We start from the raw sequence: 22,586 nt of genomic DNA on the forward strand, positions 1-22,586 counted from the left end.
AAAAAATACAACTCTAACTCTTACTAAAATATTGCTTAAAAAATAGGGTCACTTTTCTGTTGATTTTCAAATTACTTTATCCACTTATAAATTAGATTCTCAAAATAAAAATTATATATATAAAATAAATAACAAAATTTAGGTACAATATCTTATACTTTGTCTTTTATGTTCCCATTTTAAGATTTAGTCATGTGATTACTTAATTAAAAAATACACTTTCTTCTTATGAGAAAAAATCCATATGACAAAACTTTAAAAGGGGAATGTAAGGAATACCATGTACTTAAGTCTTGTCCCAAAATAAAAACACAATTTTTTTTTTAAAAAAATTAAAGAATAAAAGTCTCATCATATGTGCAAAATACTTGTAATGAAGTTCACGTGTGTGTCTATATATATATATATATATATAATTATAATTATAATTATAATTACAAAATTGATATTGTAAAGTGTCTAACCCCTTTCTTACACAAAAATAAACATGAAAAACCTTTCCCAATAGTTTGTTGCTATTTTATTACTTGAGTTAATAAAAAGAGATCTTACGTTAATTTATAAGTCCGAATTCAGTAAGGATTGAGTGTAAAATTTATGTTTTACATTATTCATAAGAGATTGTTACATTGATCTTTACTTAAAACTTAATAAATCTTACCACATATAATAACATTTCAATAAATTCACAATTAAGTTGGATTTTCAAATGGATATTAAAATTAATTGAGCGTGATTTTGCCTATTCTTTAATAAGCAATAAGATGATGTGATATGTTAAGATTGAAATGGTAAAACTTGAATTTTACACCACGTCTTTATAGAATTTAATTTCAAAGTTAAAACTTAGCTGCATTCGGATTAAAATGAAAAATTAAAATTATTTTACTATTCAACTTATTTTTGTTACTTTTTATGGGCCCCACTGCACTTTTTAGTACTATTTATGGACTTCATTGTATCATTTCAACTAACTTTTACCTTTATATACAGTACTTTCAGCAAAAAAAATTCAGTTTCAATAAAATAAGTGATATTTAAATATTCCCTTAAATAAAGTTAAGTGTTGTAGTTTAATTCTCCAATTAAATTTAAATACAAAATATTTGGACTTGATTAGAAAATCTAAGATATATATAGATTCTTCTAGATAAATTACATATTTGGTCCCTAATCTTTACACCATATTTTAATTTAATCCCTAAACTTTCAATTGTGTCAATTTGATCTCTAACCTTTCAATGTTGTGTCAATTTAGTTATTGATGTTATATCTTAGATGAAAATTGCTGACATGACAAACGGTCAAAATAAAATTTAAGTTTACTGTCTCATCAACGTAAGCTAATTTTTTGTTTCGACCATTAAACACATCATAAATTTTCATCTAAAAGATAATGGTAGGGACTAAATTGACATGATACTAAAATATTAAGGACCAAATTGACACAATTGAAAAGTTAGGGATCAAATTGAAATATAGTGTATAAGATATGGACTAAAATAAAAAATAAATACGCTATCAAAAAAAAAAAAAAAAATACAAAGACGGTGTCGTTCCTTCACGCCTCAGGACTTGGAGTTTCTCTTGAAATTCTTACGCTTTTGATTAAAAACTCCGAAATCCTCTGCAAATCCAAAGCAAAAATGGCTCCGAAAAAGAAACAGCATCAGCAACAGAAGCAGAAGCAGAACAGTAATAATTCCAAGCCGAATTCGAAATCACAAAATTCATCGTCTTCGTCATCGTCCGGTCCGAGACTCCAAATTTCGGCCGAGAATGAGAACCGCCTCCGCCGGCTTTTGCTTAACAACAACAACTCGGCCCGGTCCGACTCGGCTCCGGTCGACGATACACTGTCGAAGGCTCAGAAGGCAAAGAAGCTGAAGACCGTTTACGAGAAGCTTTCTTGTGAAGGCTTCACCAATGATCAGATTGAACTTGCTCTCTCCGCTCTTAAGGTTGCTTTCATTTCTCTCTCACTCTGTTTGGTTTCCGAGAAAATCAAATAATCGAAATAAAATAAAGCAATACTACAAAGGAAAGGATTTGAAGTTCGAGTGTAATCGTTTGCGTTCTGAAGAATGGGAGTGTTTGGTTGCTAGGAAAATCAAAGAAAAGACACTTTGATTTTCCGAAAAATTTGAAAGGAAAAGAAAATTTGATGCTACAAAGGAAAAGGATTTGAAGTTCGTGTGTAATTGTTTGCGTTCTGAAGAATGGGAGTGTATGATTGCTAAGAAAATCAAAGCAAAGACACTTGATTTTCCGAGAAAATTGAAAGGAAAAGAAAATTTGATGGCATTGCTATAGGGGCTTTTTTTTTCATTAATACTGACACTCCACCTTAGTCTGTGAAAATTTAGTCACTTTATTATGAATTTCAATTAAGGAAGTAACAAAGAGTTTGATTTAATAGAATACAATGAGATGCACTAATGATCACCCATAGCCAATCCCAAAATTTTGGGACTAAAGGCTTGGTTGTTGATGGAGTGGATGATATTTATGACTTAATGGCTGTTTTGTTTTTTGATTTTGAATGAGATTTTAATGTGATATGGCACTAAATGTTGAAAGTATTGCTGCAATACTATTGCTCTTTCAAGTATCTTATGCCTTCCTAAGATTGCTCTTGTATGTTACTTTGAATAGGAGGGTGCTACATTTGAGGCTGGTCTTGATTGGTTATGCTTGAATTTGCCGGGTAATGAGCTCCCATTGAAGTTTGCTAGCGAGAATTATCTGCGTATGAATGAAGGTAGAGTTCAATTTGCTATGATTGTATTATTGATTTTGTTTTACAAGTGAAGCTGGGTATATTTTTTTAGTTTAGAGTAATTGAGTGAAATTGCATTGGGTTTTTGGATAATCATGTTACTGCCTTTTAATGACATGTTCAGGAGGTTCAGTTGGTGTCATATTGAATTCACGGGAAGATTGGGCACCTTCGGTGGACCCATTGACTAAGATTGAGGAGGAAGCTCCAGAATTTTCTGTTAAGATCAAGGGGCGGCGGGATGATGATACTCTAGATTTACGCCAACCTTCTCAGGCAGACTGGATCAGGCAATACATGGAACAACAGCAAGAGGTACAGAGAGAGGCTGCCTTGGCATTTTTACTCACTGCTTCCCCTTTTTCAAACCCTAGTTTTAGGATTGAAATATTGAAATATATGCCTTTTAATTCTTCTCAGATGCTCAAACTCTCTCCTTTTCAGTTTGATTTATTGCTGAATACATATAGGTTAAAAATGCTTGGTAGTATTACGTTTCACTAGATCCTTAAGGAACAACTGAAATTTTATATATCAGAAATTTCATACCATTAATACATTTTTAATCTATTTTATAATGAACTGAGGAGGCGGACAATAGTTGAAAGTTTGAGCTATTTCTATCAACTGGTTGCTTTTCTATTTCTACACGTGGTTGCATGGTTTGAGGATCTCTTTAAGCTTGATTTGGGTATAGGTTTTATAGGCCAACCTTCAAATTGTTTCTTTTTAAAACTACTAAAATGTTCAGTGCCCATTTCTTTGACTACTCTTTTAGTTTTGCCTATATATAATGTAATCTCAAGTACAATATTTAACTAGTCTTTTGGGGCCTTACATAATCAATTTCAGGTTTAGTTGAGTCACATGCTTCTTTTATTTTTATTTATTTTATGTTGCTGTTTCATTTGTTTGTGTTTCTTTTCAATGATATTTCTGTAGTTTATAGATTTTCTGGAACAGACTAGTTTTTTTTTAATGGTTAGTAGCTTCAAGCTTAGTGTACTAACTTATTATATTGTTTCTAAAACATTGATTTCTAGGCTCAAAGAACTCAAGAAATATTCAAATATGAAATTTTGTAGATTAGATAAGAAAATGCAGCCTTCAATGATTCAAAAGAGCCCATTTATATTTAGAAACCCTTGAATCCTAGCCTTTCATCTTACACAACTGTTAAATTGTAATCATCCAACTTCATTAATAGTCATGCACTAGTCACATGACCTTTTGAATTATTCAAGACGTAATAATACATTCAATATACATAGAAAAATGAAAGACAATGGTCAAAAGATTTTTGTTTTTGTTCCCCTTTTATCTTTGGGCTTAAATTCTCCTACGTCACTTTCAGAGGAGGTCAAAAGTATTTATCACTTTCAACAAACCTTTCTTCACTTGAGGTTTGGACTGTGGAAGGGTAGTGTTCTAGAATGGGCAAAACAGTCACAAAGAATTTGGAAGTTGATGCTTATGGGGTATTTTCTGCCTGCAGTACTTTGAAAATGGTGAGAAATCTTGAGGATGTGGCTTTGGCCAACAACAGTATTGGAAGACATTTCTCCATATTTCTGGTCTTTAAAGGAAAATCTTAAAACTCAGGATGTCACATGGGCTGCTATTTTTTATAAAATTACAAGTGGAGTTTTGCCTTAGATTGGAGGTAGAATGGATGACTAAGCACCACAAACACTCTTATGTTCATAAAGAGCTGAGAAATGCTAACTTTGCTGTAGGCATCTGCCACATTCATAAAGAAAGGAGTAGAAAATGATTGAAAAAGTCTTTTGGGATCTTTTGGGAATGATTGAAAAAGTCTTATAAGTTGTGGAGTTTGGTGTTCAGATCTTTTGGGATCTCTTGGGTCTTGCCAAGATCAGTTGCGGATACTCTTCTTGGGTGGTGGAATTGGCCTGGAAAGCATTTGTCTAGTATCTAGAATTTAGCTCCATTGTGCTTAAGGTGGTGCCTTTGGAGGGAGCGAAACAGGAGGACTTTTGAGGACATGGATAGCTCGGATGACCAGCTATTGGCTTCTTTTAGTGGCTTTCCGTTTGATTGGTCTAGGGCTTGGGGACTCACCTCTAGTCATTCTCTCCCTATGTTCCTTAGCTCGCTCCTGTATAATTGGTATCTTTTCTTTTCTTTTCTTTTTTTCCTTCTTCTCTTTCTTTTCCCTTTGTAATTTTCCCTCTACCCTATGTTTTTTTTTGCATAAGGTAGTGCTCTTGAATATATATCATTATTACTTATCAAAAAAAAAAAAGTCTTTTGCATCCAGAAAAGTTGTTTCACTGAAGATTGTGGTTATATATGGCTTAAATTTTTTAGTGTATAGGAAAGGAATGGGAAATTTGCTGACCACTGTAACATGCGGTTGAAATCTAAAATGAAAGGAGCTAAGGGACTGGTGATGTGATATAGGGTTATTGTGTTGAGTTGCTGATTTGTAAATGATAGGGGACTGGTTACCTGAGTCAATGGGTTATTGTGTTGAGTTGCAAATTGCATATTCTCTTCCTTACTACTGACTGATGCTGGTGCATTCTTTTTGTTTTTCCTCCAATCTGACTGGTCAATAGTAGGGCTGGCTGAGGAAGGCATAAGGCTGCATAATGAAAATAATGCCATGAAGAAATAGTACTTCGGTCAAGTTTTTTGTGGCTTGTATAATATTGAGTGACAGCTGCTTGTATATTTATGGTGTTGTTTCTCAGGTTGTCCGTTGTCTTGTCTGTTGGTAGTGCAGTTGTTGGTTGTTGAATATGCTTCGTTCTGGTCATTGTTGGGGAAGCACTCGTCTAACGTTTGGAATTTAGTTCCATTGCATTTGATGTGGTGTATTTGGAGGGAGTGTAATCGGTGGACTTTTGAGGACTTGAACATGACCATTTGCTTGCTTCTTTTAGTGGTTTTCTTTTTGACTGGTCTAGGGCTTGGGGACTCACATCTAGTGATTCTCTCTCTTTGTTCCTTAGTTCTCTCCTTTGTAATTAATTTCCTTCTTTGTTCTTTGCTTTTCTCTTTTTTGTAATCTTTGATTTGCTTTGTGCCCTGTTTGCATAAAGGCAGCTTTTTGAATATACATCTTTTTTACTTATAAAAAAAAAAGAAAGAAGATGTTCTAGCGATTTTTTTTTTTTTTTTTTGATAAGTAATAAAGATGTATATTCAAGAACACTACCTCATGCAGAAATTCATAAGGCAGAGTTTAAAAAAAACAAAGAAAGAAGATAAAAAAACAAAAAGAAAAGATACTAATTACAAGGGAGTGAGTTAAGGAACATAGGTAGAGAATCACTAGAGGTGAGTCCCCAAGCCCTAGACTAGTCAAAAAGGGAGCCACTGAAAGAAGCCAATAGCTGATCATCGGAACTTTCCATGTCCTCAAACGTCCTCCAATTTCGTTCCCTACAAAGACACTATATTAAGCACAACGGAGCTAAATTCCAAATGCTAGATGAATGCTTTCCAAGCTAATTCCACCAACCAAAGAGAGTATCCGCAACTGATCTTGGCAAGACCCATGCAATCCGAAATGATCTAAACACCAAACTCTACAACCAATAAGCCTTACCACAATGCAGTAGCAAATGATCCATTATCTCCCCATTACAACGGCACATAATGCACCAGTCAACGAAGTCCATCCCTCTACCCCTCAAATTGTCACTTATAAGTATCTTATCCCATACAGCAATCCACACAAAAAAAGAAACACGCCGAGGGGCCTTAACTTTCCAAACACCTTTCCAAGGAAAGATAATGGGCAATGGATCTCTTAACTTATTATAAAACGATCGGATATCAAAATCCCCATTCTTCGTCAACTTCTATTGCGTACGGTCTCCATTCTCAGTTGGAGGTAAATTAGAACCCAAAGTACGGAGAAATTCATCCACAACACCCATTTCCCAATCATTTGGTCTCCGAATGAAACGGACATCCCAGCTTCTCCATTCTCCTATCCCCAACCGTTCAAGAGAAGAGGCCACTGATGCCTTTTTATTGGAGGCAATCCCATACACAACCAGAAAGGTCAATTGAAGTAGAATCCCCACACCATTGATCTGTCCAAAGCTTCACTCTATCCCCCACCCCTACCTCAAACCGAATATTTTTACTAAAAACCTCCCAACCCATTCGGATGCTTCTCCACAAACCACATCCATGTACTTCTCTATCTATCTTGGAGGTTCATCCCCCCCATTCTTCCCTAAACTTTAGAGTTACAACCCTTCTCCAAAGCCTTGTCTTCTCAACCCCAAACTGCCATAGCCATTTCCCTAGTAAGTCTTTATTAAAAGTAGTTAATTTCCTTACTCCTAACCCACCATTTTCTAGAGGAGCACACACCTTATCCCATCCCACCAAATGTGTCTTGGAATCTCCTCATAAGAAATCCCTTTGCAACCTCTCAATTTTATTGGCCACGTGCGTAGGGATAGTAAAACAAGATAAAAAGTAAGTTGGAAGACTAGATAATGTGCTTTTAAGCAATGTCAATCTTCCACCTTTTGACAAATACATCTTTTTCCACTTAGCCAACTTACGCTCAATTTTCTTCAAGATAGGATTCCAAATAGTAGGGGATTTGTGAGACGTCCCCAGTGGCATACCAAGATAGGTCATAGGCAAAGACCCAATTCGACAACCCAAAATCTCTGCCAAGACATGGATATTAGGAACCTCTCTAATGGGAACCATCTCACTCTTCAAGGCATTAACCTTTAATCCTGTCACAACCTAGAAACAAAGGAGCATCCGAACATGTAGAATCTGCTCCTCATCTGCATCACAAAATAGAATCGTATCATCCGCAAACAAAAGATGTGAGATACATACCCCTCCACCCTGTCTACCATCAGCCCTGAAACCTCGAAGTAAACTAGCACCTTCAACTCTTTTCATCATCTTACTGAAAACCTCCATCATAATCAGAAACAACATAGGAGATAGCAGGTCCCCTTGTCTTAATCCCCTCGAACTCCCAAAAAAATCAGCTGGAGACCCATTAACCAAGACAGAGAACTGGACTGTAGATATACATGTACGAATCCACCTACACCACCTCTCCCAAATCCCATTCTCTTCAACAAATTTAGAAGAGCCTCCCAATTCACATGATCATAGGCTTTCTCAATGTCCAGCTTACAAATAACCCCCAGAATCTTACTCTTCATCCTACTATCAATACACTCATTAGCAATAAGAATTGAATCAAATATCTGTCTACCACCCACAAAACTGTTCTGAGTCTCAGATATCAGTTGATCTAAAACCTCTTTCAAGCGGTTTGCCAGAGCTTTAGCTAAGATCTTGCATACACTCCCCACCAAGCTAATAGGTTTGAAATCTCGAATATTGGAGGCACCATTCTTCTTGGGGATTAGGGCTATAAAAGTTGTATTAAGAGATTTTTCAAACTTACTATGTTGATAAAACTCTTCAAACATAGCTAAAACATCCCTTTCCACAACTCCGTAACAATGGTGATAGAAGGCCATAGAAAACCATCAGGACTTGGAGCTTTATCTCCTTCCAACTGTTTGACAACTCGAAGAATCTCCTCTTTTTCAAACCTCTGTTCAAGCCAGTCCCTCTCCAGTCCCTCAATCTGATCAAACTCCAAACCTTCCACAAAAGGCCTCCACTCCTCTGTCCCCTTGTACAAGTTTTTATAAAATTGTTCTACTTGGTCCGCCATCTCTGATTCGTCCTCATAAAGAACCCCATCCACCTCTAGCATACTAATATGATTATACCTTCTCCGGGAATTAGCCACCTTATGGAAGAATTTGGTATTGTTGTCTCCTTCCTTAATGCAAAGCATCCTCGATTTCTATCTCCAGGAAACTTCTTCCAAAGAAAGAAGGTTCTGTATTTGAGATCTCATCGTAGCCCTCTCACCTATCTCCACTTCAAAAAGGCCATACTCTCCTTCCTTAGCATCCAATAATTTCAAGGCTTCCCATTTCTTTCTTTTGACGACCTACATTTTTAAACACACTACGGTTCCACTGAATAATGTCTCCTTTCAGAGCCTTCAGCTTCTTGGCAAGCACAAAACTGGGAGTACCTGTGAAGGAGTATTGATTCCACCAAGAATGAACCCTCTTTGTGAACCCATCTGTCTTTAACTACATGTTCTCAAACCTAAAAGGACTCTTCCCCCTCAAGATCCTCCCGGCCTCCGCTAATATGGGGAAGTAGTCTGAAATAGGACGAGGTAAAACCCGTTGGATCACATCCGGATAATGGTTCTCCTAATCATGAGAAACCAAAGCCCTGTCTATCTTGGACATCGAAGGTTGATCCGAACCACTAGACCAAGTATAACTCCCTCCTTCTAACGGCAAATCTATCAAATGAAGCTTCTCAATGAACTCAGAAAAATTCTCCATAGCCGGAGTAAGGCGCGATCTCTCCAACCGTTCACTTGGGAAGCGAATGATATTGAAATCCCCTATGTAACACCATGGAACATCCCAAAGTTGCTGAATTCCATTAAGCTCTATATACTTTATCTCTCTTTTTATGTTTAATCTGTTGATATGGCAGCATAATTTCTTCCTTGGGTAGAAAATTCAATTAATCTCTATATACTTCATCTCTCTTTTTATGTTTAATCTGTTGATATGGCAGCATAATTTCTCCCTTGGGTAGATCCCTTGATGACAAGACATTGAATAATATTTGACATCAATGGAGGCTTATGTTAATTGAGAAATTTGGGATTTTTTTTGGGTAAGTGAAGTTTTTAGGTTATTCCCTTGACAAATTTTTAATTGTTATGTTGCTTACCAAAAAGTGATAATTTAGGAGATAGTCTGGCATTTACACACACAAAAAAAATAAAAAAACCTGGATTACAGTCTATATTTGAAAGAGATTCACTGTTAATTCCCTAATTCATTGAGCATTGATGAATGTAGTTTTGCTTATCTTCTCTCTCTTGTATTCCACCCCCCCCCCCCTCCTTCCCAATTATTTCTGTTGGTTTCTCTTTTATTTTAAAGAAGGAATCATCTAATGAAAAAATCTACTGAAAAAGGAGTTCTAATTTTGACTTTTTATTTTTATAAGTAAAATAAATTCTGATTTTGACTTCAGCTACTGCTTTAGAAGTTTGAAGCTCAAAATTATTTTGCTGTTGGTGCTATCTATTTAGCAAGCTTTTGTACTTAAGATGGCCATTGCCTTCTTAATTCATTATGGTTTTTCAACTACCATCTCATGGAATGCGTTTTGTTGTTTATCAAGTGCATTTCCATTTTCTTTCATTTTGATGACCCATATCAGGTTTGCCTTGCAGTGTGCATTTCAAAATCTTTTGAACATTTTTGTCTAGTGTGTGGATGTATCTTTATATGTATTTAAAAGAATACTGTTATGGGAAATAGTTAATGCAGTAAAGGAATTAATAATTGTTCTATATTATTTGCAGGATGAATCCGCAACTTGGGAAGATGATGCAGTTGATTCTCTTCAAGAGGTACTTTCAATTGTTTGCCACCATTATCTATACTATTTTCCTAATCTAAGCAACTTCTTTTTGAAGACTTCTATCTATGTTATCCCTACCCCATTATGATCTTTATTTTTTCTTGTATACCATAAATTATATTTTGTAAGTTCAATTTCTCTAGATTTCCACTATTTTCATTAGTTTCCCAGTTAAAAACCTTGTATTCCAAGTGCCTATAAAAATCCTATTCTCTTGGACTAACAGTGAGAATTTTTACCTAGTTTTCATTACATCCAAGTGCCGATGTAGCGTTTTGTTTACAGGGAATGCCCAAGCTAACCCTTGCTCACTTTCATTGCATCTGGGGTTGGATGCAGCATGTCACTAGTAGGGGATATCTTAACATGTATTTGTAGTGGATCCATTCATAATAAAATGGCTAAATTTTAAGCTGGCCATCAATTTATCACAACCCTCTTCTTCTTTTTTGGACTTGGGACTGGTTGTGAACGGCGGATCTTATGAGGTACACCAGTGGAGTCCTCCATTGGGAGATACATTTTTGTAGAGATGTGCATAATAGGGAATTGGAAGCTTTCAGGAGCTTCATCAATACCATTTATAGCACTCCTGTAAGGGGGATCGAGAAGGATAAGAGATGTTGGTTGCCTTGTAAGAGTAAGGGGTTCACGGTTAGTGCATACTACCATCTTCTAGTTGGCCATAGTGAGCAGTTTTTCCCTTGGAAAAGCATTTGGAAGCAGAAGATTCCCTCTAGAGTGGCTTTCTTTGTATGGACTGCTGCCTTGGGGAAATGTCTAACAAATTGTTTGCATTTTGGATTGGTGTTACATTTGCAAGTGTAATTGTGAAACTGTTAACCATCTATTCCTTCATTGCCCGGTTGCTTTGGAGTTGTGGGATATGGTGTTTGGTTTATTTGGAGTTTATTGGGTTATGCCAATGTCTGTTGTTGGGCTATTTGCTTGCTGGCAAGGTCAATTTGGTCGCCATCGTAATGGAGATATATGGATGGTTGTTCCTCATTGTTTGATGTGGTGTATTTGGAAGGAGAGAAATAGTAGGTGTTTTGAAGACAGTGAGCGTTCCATGCCTGACCTCAAGTTTCTATTTTTTAGAACTTTATTGGACTGGTTCTCTGTGTGGAGAAACCATCCTTTTTCATCTATTTTGGATTTACTTGATTTTTGTAATGTTCGTTTGTGATTTGTTCACCACTGTATACTCCCTGTGTACTTGGGTGTCTCTCTCTTTTTAATATCAATGAATCTTTATTACTTATAAATATATATGTATATATATGACACTAAGCAAAAACAAATGTGGAGTTCTCTACATACCCAACATGCATGCTAAACCTCACATCGATCCATTCATTTTCTATCAGATCCACATTCCACAAGCTCTTTTTTTTTTTTTTTTTTTTTTTTTTTTTAAGTTTAAATTTCAATAGTATATGGATGGGACAATTCTCGGTTCCTAACTGAGTTGATATTTGAGCATGATGCATAAAGGGAGGGAATGAATCCATTTTTGGGTTTACTAACGTATAGATCTTATAAAAAAAAAACTAATGGAACAGTATAAAAACCAATGAAGTTTTACACTAGTGTCAATGGGCCTTTCCTTTCGCGTATTTGTGAGACTGCAAAAGCAATGTAGACTAGCTCTTTATAGAGAAAGTGTAGTTTCTTGATGTTCTGTGATTGTCTTTACCAAGGTTTCTATGGTTTCTGATGTAAAATGGTATTACTATCTTTCTATCATATATATATATATACCCTCTTCCTTAAGATACTGACTATCTCTTTTCAACTTTTATTTTAATTGCAATAGGTCTCTGGGCCTAGGTCTTATGATGTTATAGCAAAAGAGTACCATGCTGCACGGTTGGAAGCAACAAAAGCCAAGGAAAAAAGGGATAAGAAAAGCCAGGAGCAGGCAGGCAATATCATCCGCAAACTTAAACAAGAATTGTCTGCTCTAGGTTAAAAATTATAATTTTTTTTTCTGATTTATATTAAGCATTATTTTTTTTTTGGGCACATTTTTTAATCGGCTGTTTAATTTTTCTGAGCAGGATTATCAGATAACATCATGGCATTAGAAGTAGAACATGAACGAGCTGCTGTTTTTACATCTGGGGACTCAATTACGAGTTCCATGCCTTACAGTTACTCTGAGATAACAGCATTGTGCAATGTTGAAGATTGTTTGCCCTTTGTTGTGGGTGCAGATGAATCAACATTTGATGGAAATGATGTGGATTTCTGTGGCTCGAAGGAGAATTCAATTAAATCTTCTCCTAGTTCACCTATTCAGGAAAAACCTGCTGCAGAAGAAGAGTCAGATGATGTAGAGCTTGGTGGTTTCTTTTCAGAAGATGTGACATCTAATGATGTTTTGCCTCCTGAAGTTTTGAAACTTCAGAAGCAAGAAAAGATGAGAAAATTATATAATGAAAAGAATTTAGAAAAGTTGGATGGCATCTGGAAGAAGGTAATTTATTAGATGGCATTTGGAAATAATACCATTGATTAAAATATGAAATATTTGACTTGTAATCAAATTTAAGTGATGTGTAGCTTTTACTTCTCATATTTAGCTGGAAATAGATACAATTCAAAAGGTTTTTGGTGCTGTAATTTTGTGTTAGAAGACTCTAAAAGTACAATATTTGATGCGTGATTGCAACTTTATAAAAAAAAAATGATGCACCATTGTAATTGGGGGTGTGCATCAAACCCACCAACCTGATGAAACGAAACCAACCCAACCCAATCCAACTCAAACCGATGCCTTGGGTTGGTTTCCCACTATATATATAATTTTATTTTATTACACTTATTTTAATTTTTTAGTTTTATTTATTTAGTATTTTAAGAATTGGTTTTGATGAATTTGGAAATTCGCAATATAATTTAAGCATATTATGTGAATTGTAATAATTTATTATAAAAAAAATTAAATAACTAATGAGAATCTAAGTTTTTACGAGGCATGAAACACATAATTACCCTATCCAAAAAAAAAAAAATGTAAGCACAACCTACCGATCCAAATGTGGGTTGGGTTGGGTTGGTTGATGGGTTGGGTTTGGTTGAAAAATCCTTCCAACCAGACCCATGCACACCCCTAATTGTAATAAAGTGGCTTGTCCACATTTCTATTTACCATATAAAAAACCTTTATCTTTTCTAATTGGTGGACTCATATTAGAACTTCAAAATGCTTATTGTTTGTCCTCTTTTGCTTTCGTGTGGCTCCTATGCTTTTATTTATTTTCTATTTGTTGCAATTTTTATCTGATTTTCACTGTATTCTGCGATATGCAATGATAGGGGGACCCACAAAAAATTCCCAAGGCTGTTCTTCATCAATTATGTCAAAGATCAGGGTGGGAAGCTCCAAAATTTAATAAAGTACATAGCAAAGGAAATAGTTTCTCTTATGCTGTCAGTGTTTTGCGTACAGCTAGTGGGAGGGGTAAGAGCAGAAAAGCTGGGGGACTGATTACCCTTCAGCTTCCAAATCAGGATGAAACTTTTGAATTTGCTGAGGTACTCTCACTATTCCCTGTGCTGTTCATGCTAGTTGAATAGTAGAATATGAGGTATTAGGGTCAAGGGAGATAAAAGAAGAATGGAGAGAAATTTGAGAAAAGGTCTAGGCTTGCATTAGTCAGTCCCTCACCCTAGCACATATTTATATAAAGGTTTATGGCATGATTACAAGAATATATAAATATAAAATATCATGCTAATGTAAAAAAATATCAAGAAGTAACTGTGAACAATGCTCATATGTATTCATACTGCATATGTATATGTATGTTGATGTCCTAATTGTTTGATTTTTATTTTTAACATCTTGTAGTGGTCTGGACTCTGGACTTCTGGTCATTGATGTAGATTTTGACATTATAGATGCATTTAGCTTGTATCATTTATCCACACACACACAAAAAAGATGCATTTAACTTGTGTTAATATATTGTTAATCTTTTAATGTTTGTTCACTTGGTTTTGTTTTTGGTTGTTAATTTAATGTTAGTTCACTTCAATCATCCACCATTTTGGTATCTTATTAAACAAAAAAAATGGTGATATTATTCCTCAAATAATTAAGAGTTTCGATTTATACCTGGATTTCAGGGTTTTATTTATTTATTTATTTTTTTAAATTATAGTTTTGCTTCTACTTATAAAAAAAATTATAGTTTTGTTTCTTCCGACATTTTACATACTTATGTAGAATGCACAACGGGTCTTTGTCTATCTCACTGAAAATTCTTAAAGTTTGTTGATAAGCTCCGATGGTCTCTAGCTGCCCAAATATTTATCAGCTGAGGATTTGATTCTACAGGGTATTATTGGGTTACATTTTTATGGTTAGAAAGGAGGTGGGACTTTTGAAACATGCATAGTCTTTGGATTTGAAACTTTTATGCCTGATATGAAATAAGGGATGATGATGGTGTGTTTGTAAACATTCATGTTATTATTTTGGCTAATCATGGTTGGCAATGAGATGGAAATGATCTTTTAATTGAAAAAATTGGGGTTTGAATTTTTATGTTGATGTAAAATGAGGACCTTCGGATTTTTACTGCTTGTTTGTGTCTTTAGTACAGGTTTATTTATTTATTTATTTATTTTTTATATTCTCATTACACTTTGGTAGGATCATCCTTTCATCTCTCTTTTCCTTTTTCTAAAACTTTGTTTTCATCACTAGTGATTTTATCTTTTATAAGGGGTTTTCTCCTTCCACTTGTAGAATGGTTGGTTTGTCTTCCCTCCTTGTATCCCATTTAATATATATAGTCAACTCACATGTTGGATAATCGGCTGGCTTTTTGTGAATATAACTTATATGAATTAATTTAATGACAGGATGCACAGAATAGAGTGGCAGCATTTGCTCTTTGTCAATTGTTTCCAGATCTCCCAGTTCACCTACTAGTTACGGAGCCCTATGCTTCTCTTGTCATGCAGTGGAAGGAAGGTGACTTCTCTTTTTCCCTTCTCTAAGATCTATCGTTGAAACTCTTAAAAGTGTTTGAATTCTTTGTATATTAATTGCCTTTTTCAAGATTAATTAATAAATTTCTTTTGTAGTTTGAGATTATATTGTTTATTGGGGTAGTTAAAATGTCATGTAAGTGTAGTTGGCTATTGCTATAACATTTGAGACCTTACAGGGGAATCATTGGCCGACGTGGAAGACACTGTGGAAGATCGGAGGGCTAATTTTGTGGATTCATTATTGAATGCTGATCACTCTAGTTCAGCTGCTTCTGATGATGTTACAGTTAGTTCGCCTCCAGAAGAATTTCAGAAGCTCCGTGTTGAAGAAAATGAAAATTCGACTCTTGCTGGCTCTGATTCATTAGTTGATAGTATGTTCATTCATTTATCCCTTTCATATCTTTTTCTTTTGTGCCAATAAGCTCGGGCTCAAATGTGAGAGAACAATTTCAAATATTTTATCAGCTAGTACAATAAAGCTCTTAGCTTGATACGTGTTATATTTCAGACATTAGGTGGATGCTAAACTAACTGGTCATTGATTTACTTTCAATAAACATAGGTCCAAAATTTGTAAAAAAGTTTTAGTGGGGGCCGAGTCCATTTGTATTATTGAAACATAAAAACAAATGTAATTTTGATTTATCTCTCTTAATTTTGTCAAGGTCATGTTGCAGGAGTAAATCAAAGGAAAGAAGCAGAGAGTGCATATTTGAGACAGAAACATGAGAATAAAATGAAAATGCAGAGATACAAGGTTGTTATATTCTTTTTTCTATTCTCCCTTTATCAGGACCTCCCTTCAAGTAGGCTTCAACTTTTAAACTTTTACTTGTATTATTCTGAAAGCCTTGTATTTTGTTGACATTTATCTAGTACCTCAGGAGGTGTAACATTTGCTGGGTCTTAGGCATTTTATTCAATCTTGAGGACCTTGAGTCCAATTTCACCTTTCTTTTGAAACATGGCCTGTTCTATATGTGTTCCCCTCCCCCCCTCAACACCACTCCCCCCATACAAGCAAACTGAATCAATTTGTTGTATGTATATTTTCTTTATTTGCTTCTTAACCATTGTGAGTATCATTATGTTACAAGATCTTATTGTTTGGGGTCAGCAGTATGTGTTTGGGAAAGTCACATAAATATGCTGGATAATCATTATATTCCATGCTGTTAGTACTTTGCATGGCCGTGGTTTTACTCCAATTTTTTCCATTATAGTTCTTTTAATATCTCCTTGTGCATTATTAGTACATACATTATGTTTTTTCTCTATGTTATATAATACTTGTTATTCCCTTTAGGATATGTTGAAAACTAGAGCTGCACTTCCTATTGCTGCTTTGAAGGGTGATATTCTGCAACTGTTGAAGGAGAATAATGTTCTTGTTGTTTGTGGTGAAACGGGCTCTGGGAAGACAACTCAGGTAAAGATTCATTTTTAGTTTGCAGTGATGCATACTACTTATGGGTGTATTTATTTTTAGAGCTTTGGTGTTGCCATTGTTACTCTTCTCCAATTCTCATTTTTAGATCATATTTCTATAAAATTGCCTAGATGGGTGGTGGATGATAAATTTCTTCAGAATTTTATTGGGAGTGGCAATTTCGATGTTCATTCTTTTTATAGTGCTATCTGTGGAAATAATGCTTATATATTTCCGTGGAAGAGTTTTTGCCATGTGATGGTCCCCGAGAGGGTGTCGTTCTTTTTGTGGTCAGCTGGGTGGGGTAAGATTCTCACAATTGATAATCTCAACAAGAGAGGTTTATTGCTCGTCAATTGGTGTTGTATGTGTCGTTGTAGTGGAGAAATGGTGGATCATCTTTTAATCCACTATGAGATTGCTCGTGCTTTATGGAGTGAAGTATTTAGGATTTTTGGGATTCAATGGGTGTTGCTGGACAAGGTGGCATCCTTCGCTTTGGTTGGTGCAGTTGGTTTGGGAAACATTCCTTGAATGTATGGAATTTGGTGCCAGTTTGTGTGATGTGGTTAGTGTGGAAAGAACGAAATAGTCGCACATTTGAGTAGATCAAGACCTATTGATCAATTGAAGTCTTTGATGCTCCTTACCTTGTTTGATTGGTCTCGGACATGGAGTTTTACTAATTGTACTTCAATTTTTGATTTCCAAATTTCTCTTAGATATTCCTATTGATTTACTTGTATATTTCCAAGGTGCTTTATGTTCATCATTGTGAACATAGAGTAGCCTTTTCATTTTCTATAAATTTCAATTACTTCACAACAACGTGTTATCTGATTGGCATTTTATGTAGGTTCCACAATTTATTTTGGATGAAATGATTGAATCAGGATGTGGTGGACAATGTAACATTATATGCACGCAACCAAGAAGAATAGCGGTCAGTATCTCAATTCAGTTGTGTATTGCCTTTATCTTTTGTTAGATTAATTAGGTTATTATCATTGCAATCAACATTACTTGTTCAACTCAAATGTAAAGCATCTTTAGTTTCTTGGTTAATTTGTTAACTCTGTTGTTCATGCATGTTGCTTCTTGTTATACAAGGTTCTCTATGATACCTTGGATTGTATGAATAAGATAGGATTGGATTGTATGAGTGTAAGTGTTGAATGGTTGTGTGTTGAGTTCCACATTGGATATTTTCTAGGTTGAGCTTGGCTATATAAGCGATTATAATGAGCACTAATTGTAACTTGACTAGTCTCTTTGAGATGTAGTGTAAATGTGGTTGGAACTACCTTGGGCCATGACAAAATTAAAAATAACCAGATAATGCTGTGTGGGGTAGGAGTTGTAGCATAATGCGGGACCCAATAAGGACATTAAAGATTCAAGCGAGGGAGATTGTAATACCTTGGATTGTGTGGATTAGATTGATTGGATTGTTTGAGTGAAAGTTTTCCACTAGCATGTGCCACGTCCCACATTGGGTGTTTACTCATTCGAGCTGGTCTGGGGCTTAGGTGGTAAAGTGGCGTGGGGTGCAGGAAGGTCCTAATACCAATCTTACTAATAATTTTGTTTTTGATTGGTAAATTAAGCACAAACCTTGTGGGCCTTGAACCCTTAACCTTACTATCCACCTAGCACTTGCAAGGGGAAAAGGTGCCAGTTGAGCTCAATGACCTTACCAATAATTAAAAAAAAAAAAAAAAATACTATGTGGTATTTCTTGTACAAAATAATGTGTTACATTGCATGCAACGGAATGATGTAATAGATAAAAATGCTCTTACATATCACAGATTTGGACAAGAAAACCCTTCCTATCACCCTTTGGTTGGAGATTTAAATTGAAACTTATTTACTCCCCAGGGGTGGGTCCAAAGAGCCCTGCCTTGGTGAGGTTACCGTCATAAGAAAAAATATTGATATGTAACATATGTTAGTATATGCACCTAGAGTTATGGGGTTTGAGGGATACTCTGGTGGTTCTAGCACCTCTTGTGTTGCTTGGGCACTAGGATTCGGACCCCACCAACCCCCCCCCCCCCCCCTTACCTAGAAAAAAAAAAGCACCTAGAGTGCTACTACACTTTAGTTTTTGAATTTCACTTCAAGTTCTATTTCAAGCTTTATATTGACAAGAAAAGCAGTGACAATGAAGCTATTTTATGATCCCCAACAAGGTAAATGCCCCTGATTCTCATAAGGTTTACATCAGAAATGGTTAATCTGCCTCTGTACATTTTTTTATAATTTCGATTCTCTGATATAGGGAAATTGGCACAAATTAAAATATTTCATCTATCTGATTATTACGCTTAAAATCATTACCCTGTTGCTTGAAATCATGTAGTTGGTAGTCATTTTCCCTTGCAAATATTGTCTTGATGGTGGCTTGGGTTGCTTGGCTCTACCTTTTCTATTCTAGTGCAAATCTATTTGAGGCTTGTTTAGGGGAATTATGAGGCAGTATGACAGCTGCAATGCACTGTTGGAAACATATTATTTCTATTTAACTTATTATCCTCATTGTTTGTTAATCATCCTTTGTGATTATTGTTATTAATCCTCGAAAAACATATTTAATCTGGACTGGTTGATACTATGTAATAATACTGTCATGTTAATCATTAGTAGATAGATTGTTGCATAATTTTCTGCAAATGATTTTAATTTTGAGATTGCTTTATACTGAAACACAAGGCAGGCTTTTATTTCTTACTTGGCGACTGTAGTTTATCCTTGCTGTGTTGTATTGTAGGCTATTTCTGTGGCTGAAAGAGTTGCTGATGAGCGCTGTGAACCTTCACCAGGTTCGGATGGTTCTTTGGTTGGTTATCAAGTCCGTCTTGATAGTGCAAGGTGTTTATATGCCTGCTCCACTAATTGGTTTTTAATGGTGCTTATAATATCAGAGGCATCATCTTATATTGCTTTGACTGCATTTTGTTGTTATTTTTTCAGTATTCTATAGTTTGACATAATCCATTTCATTTATCTTAAATCTTTTTCAAAGACATACAGTTTTGAAGTTCAGTTGTGATTTCAGATTCTGCCTTATGTTTCTTTCTTTTTGGGTTTCTCTTTCGTTAGTAATCTGATGGATGAGATGTTCTTTATAGTATATAGAATCAAGTGTTTGCTGTTTTGTTTGGTGTGGGTATATAAACTAGCAGAGAGAGTTACTGATCACCATCAGGATACTTAAGACTAAAATGAAGTAGTAATCATGTTAGCAGTGCCAATTGAAATGTACCTTTCACTTTATATATATATGTCAACTGTATCACTTATATGTGCTTTAATTTTGTGATCTCAGGAGTGAAAAAACAAAGCTTCTTTTTTGTACTACGGGCATTCTTCTGAGAAAATTTGCGGTATGCCCTTCTGTTTGATTGGGTGATGTTACTGAATCTATTGTAATCTCTATGGTACTCATGCTGATTTTTGATTTCATATCAGATCTAAATTTTGATTGTCATGTTGTTACCTATCCAAAAAAAAAAAAATTATTGTTATGTTTTTGTGGTGGTGGTTGTTGTTTTGGTTCTAGTACTATAATTTTTCATGTCTATAAATTGTGTAGATGCTTGAAATGCTTTACTTCACGAACCCTTACCAATCTATTAATGGCAACCTAGCTATTTTAAATTATTATTCTGCTGTCTGACATATTTCTCTCTCTCTCTCTCTCTCTCTCTCTCTCTCTCTCTCTCTCTCTCTCTCTCTCTCTCCCAATTTTAGTGGATAAATCACAAGTCACTAATCTTTCTCTTTGTCCTTCCCTTTTCTTGCTGCAGCCTTAAAAATCTAGTATGCTTAAGGGGTATTAAATATCATTTAAAGTGGAGTGAACATAACATTTATTTAAGATATTTCTTTGATTAAAATAAAAAGAAAAGCATATACTTGAAATGCCACTCCACTTTTTTTTTTAATGATTAAATGTCATTTGGAATATACTCTTTTCTTTCATTTTAATTAAAGGCTTATCCGAAATTAATTAATTGGTATAAGACTTAGTTGAGTTAAGTTGGTTGTGTTTCATACATTACCTTTAATGATACATAATAATTATTTCGCCAAATTGTTTCAGATCAATCAATTTCTTGTGATTACAGCCATTATTAGTATAGTTTAAAGCAGTCTTTAGAAGTGACTGCCTGGTGTCCATTTTTTTAATATTCTATACATTTTTTTTTTGAGAAGGAATATTCTATGCTTGGTTTGACATTTGTACGTGTGACTTAAATATTTTTAACTTACCAAAGTTATTGTTTCATGATGATATGACTAGTTATATTTTAGGGGAAGTATTGTATTATTATGTTATTCTTCCCCTTAGAAGCACAGTAACCTTAATTGTTATGTTTTTCAATTTCAGGGGGACAAGAACTTGACTGACATCACGCATGTCATAGTTGATGAAGTGCATGAACGGTCTCTATTGGTGAGTTAGTTTAACTTTAGGTAGTTTTAAAAAATATGGTATTGGGTATTTAAATAATTAGTTGATTTGCATTACCCATTTCATAGTTGATCAAATGCATGAATGGTTTTGATTCGATATGGAGAACTTAGGTCTTGTGTAGATCTGATATGAATTGTTGTAATTTTGGTTCATGATTTTTGCCCCACAGTACATCCCCAATGTACTTGGGTTGGCTTCTTTATTAATAAAAGTTTTCGTTGCATATCAAAAAAAAGATCTGATATGAATCTGCCAAAGTGACACAAGCAACATTGAGATGAAGTTGTTGGTCACCCAAAGCCACCTTTTTTCTTTAATAGTAAATTACACACACACACACACATGCAGTGTGTCAATTCATGAATTTGCCCTTACCCTTTTGTTATATGTGTAAGTTGCTATTTGAGTTAGAGCTGATTAGCGTAGTACACACTTAAAAGCAATAAGCCCATGCTCCTTGGCTGCATCAAAAGCTCTTGAGATAGAAACTCCTGTTTAGTTCACCAATCTGCTCTAAAGCTAGCTAATTTGACAACCTTTGAAATGGAAGTGGTTCTCCACTTAATTATGTCAAAGTCTCTTAAATGAGCTAATAATAATCCATGGTCCTAGAACATTGTGTTTGGTCCATCTTATTAGATTAGAAGATTTTTATCTCTGAAACTAATCTTCTTTGCTATCCGATTGTAAAGAGATTTGGATTAACAGTTCCATATCCTACTGGCCAAGATCAGGAGAATTAAATATGTAAGGTCACCAATTTCTACTTGCATTTGGGTGTCCAAAATCAGAGTTGACATTAAATTTGGCTGCTAACTGGGGGGGCAACCTCTTTGAATATGCAGAACATGGCACTGTTTCAGTCTAAGGCCAGTCCCACTTGTTGCAAGGCTGATATCAAAAAACTTTCAGGCTAATTAAGAGCAAAAAGGAAAACAAATGATCTGATTCTGAGAATTTTTTGTTTTTGGATTAATGTGTAAAATTTTGCGTACTCTATAAATTCTTTTTATTTTTAGTAATTTTGATGAATCGCCTTCACGGAAATGGTGCATACAATTGGCTCAATAAAAATGTAATCACAATATCACATTTTCAATAATTTTAGTAGCATAAATGTTGGCCATTGTAACATAGTTCCTGTCACTCCTCTGCCTTGCTTGACGGACAACATATCTACTTTTGGTTTTACTTGAGTTAATTTTGTGTGACTTGTAACACTTGTTTGACTTATATGCATAAGTGACTGTAAAATCTGTGCCACCTAGAGGTTGGTGATCTTATTTGTTTGTCAATAAGTGGAATAAGTATTTAACATTCCTCTTCTCATATGGTTAAGTTTATTGGGTTTGCATTTCATTTATTTATTTTGTTTA

The 22,586-nt window shown here is 35.0% G+C and overlaps 1 protein-coding gene across 5 annotated transcripts in view; it reads left to right on the plus strand.

The window, feature by feature from the left end:
• The first annotated feature begins 1,547 nt into the window (after window positions 1–1,547).
• The window catches only part of LOC115977541 (DExH-box ATP-dependent RNA helicase DExH7, chloroplastic-like), a 38,855-nt gene continuing 17,816 nt past the window's right edge, over window positions 1,548–22,586 (plus strand). For 3 of the 5 annotated variants that reach the window (XM_031099439.1, XM_031099440.1, XM_031099443.1), the window contains exons 1-15: window positions 1,548–1,961; window positions 2,656–2,761; window positions 2,904–3,094; window positions 10,227–10,274; window positions 12,105–12,255; window positions 12,349–12,767; window positions 13,610–13,828; window positions 15,164–15,275; window positions 15,472–15,669; window positions 15,964–16,055; window positions 16,605–16,727; window positions 17,584–17,670; window positions 19,501–19,601; window positions 20,059–20,116; window positions 21,124–21,189. In XM_031099439.1, the coding sequence (XP_030955299.1) occupies window positions 1,647–1,961; window positions 2,656–2,761; window positions 2,904–3,094; window positions 10,227–10,274; window positions 12,105–12,255; window positions 12,349–12,767; window positions 13,610–13,828; window positions 15,164–15,275; window positions 15,472–15,669; window positions 15,964–16,055; window positions 16,605–16,727; window positions 17,584–17,670; window positions 19,501–19,601; window positions 20,059–20,116; window positions 21,124–21,189 (2,286 nt within the window). In that variant the 5' untranslated portion in view covers window positions 1,548–1,646. The remainder of the gene's footprint in view (window positions 1,962–2,655; window positions 2,762–2,903; window positions 3,095–10,226; window positions 10,275–12,104; window positions 12,256–12,348; window positions 12,768–13,609; window positions 13,829–15,163; window positions 15,276–15,471; window positions 15,670–15,963; window positions 16,056–16,604; window positions 16,728–17,583; window positions 17,671–19,500; window positions 19,602–20,058; window positions 20,117–21,123; window positions 21,190–22,586) is intronic. The other 2 variants (XM_031099441.1, XM_031099442.1) reach the window with 1 other exon arrangement.

Source organism: Quercus lobata, chromosome 2 (genome assembly GCF_001633185.2).
Source record: "Quercus lobata isolate SW786 chromosome 2, ValleyOak3.0 Primary Assembly, whole genome shotgun sequence".
Taxonomy (NCBI): domain Eukaryota; kingdom Viridiplantae; phylum Streptophyta; class Magnoliopsida; order Fagales; family Fagaceae; genus Quercus; species Quercus lobata.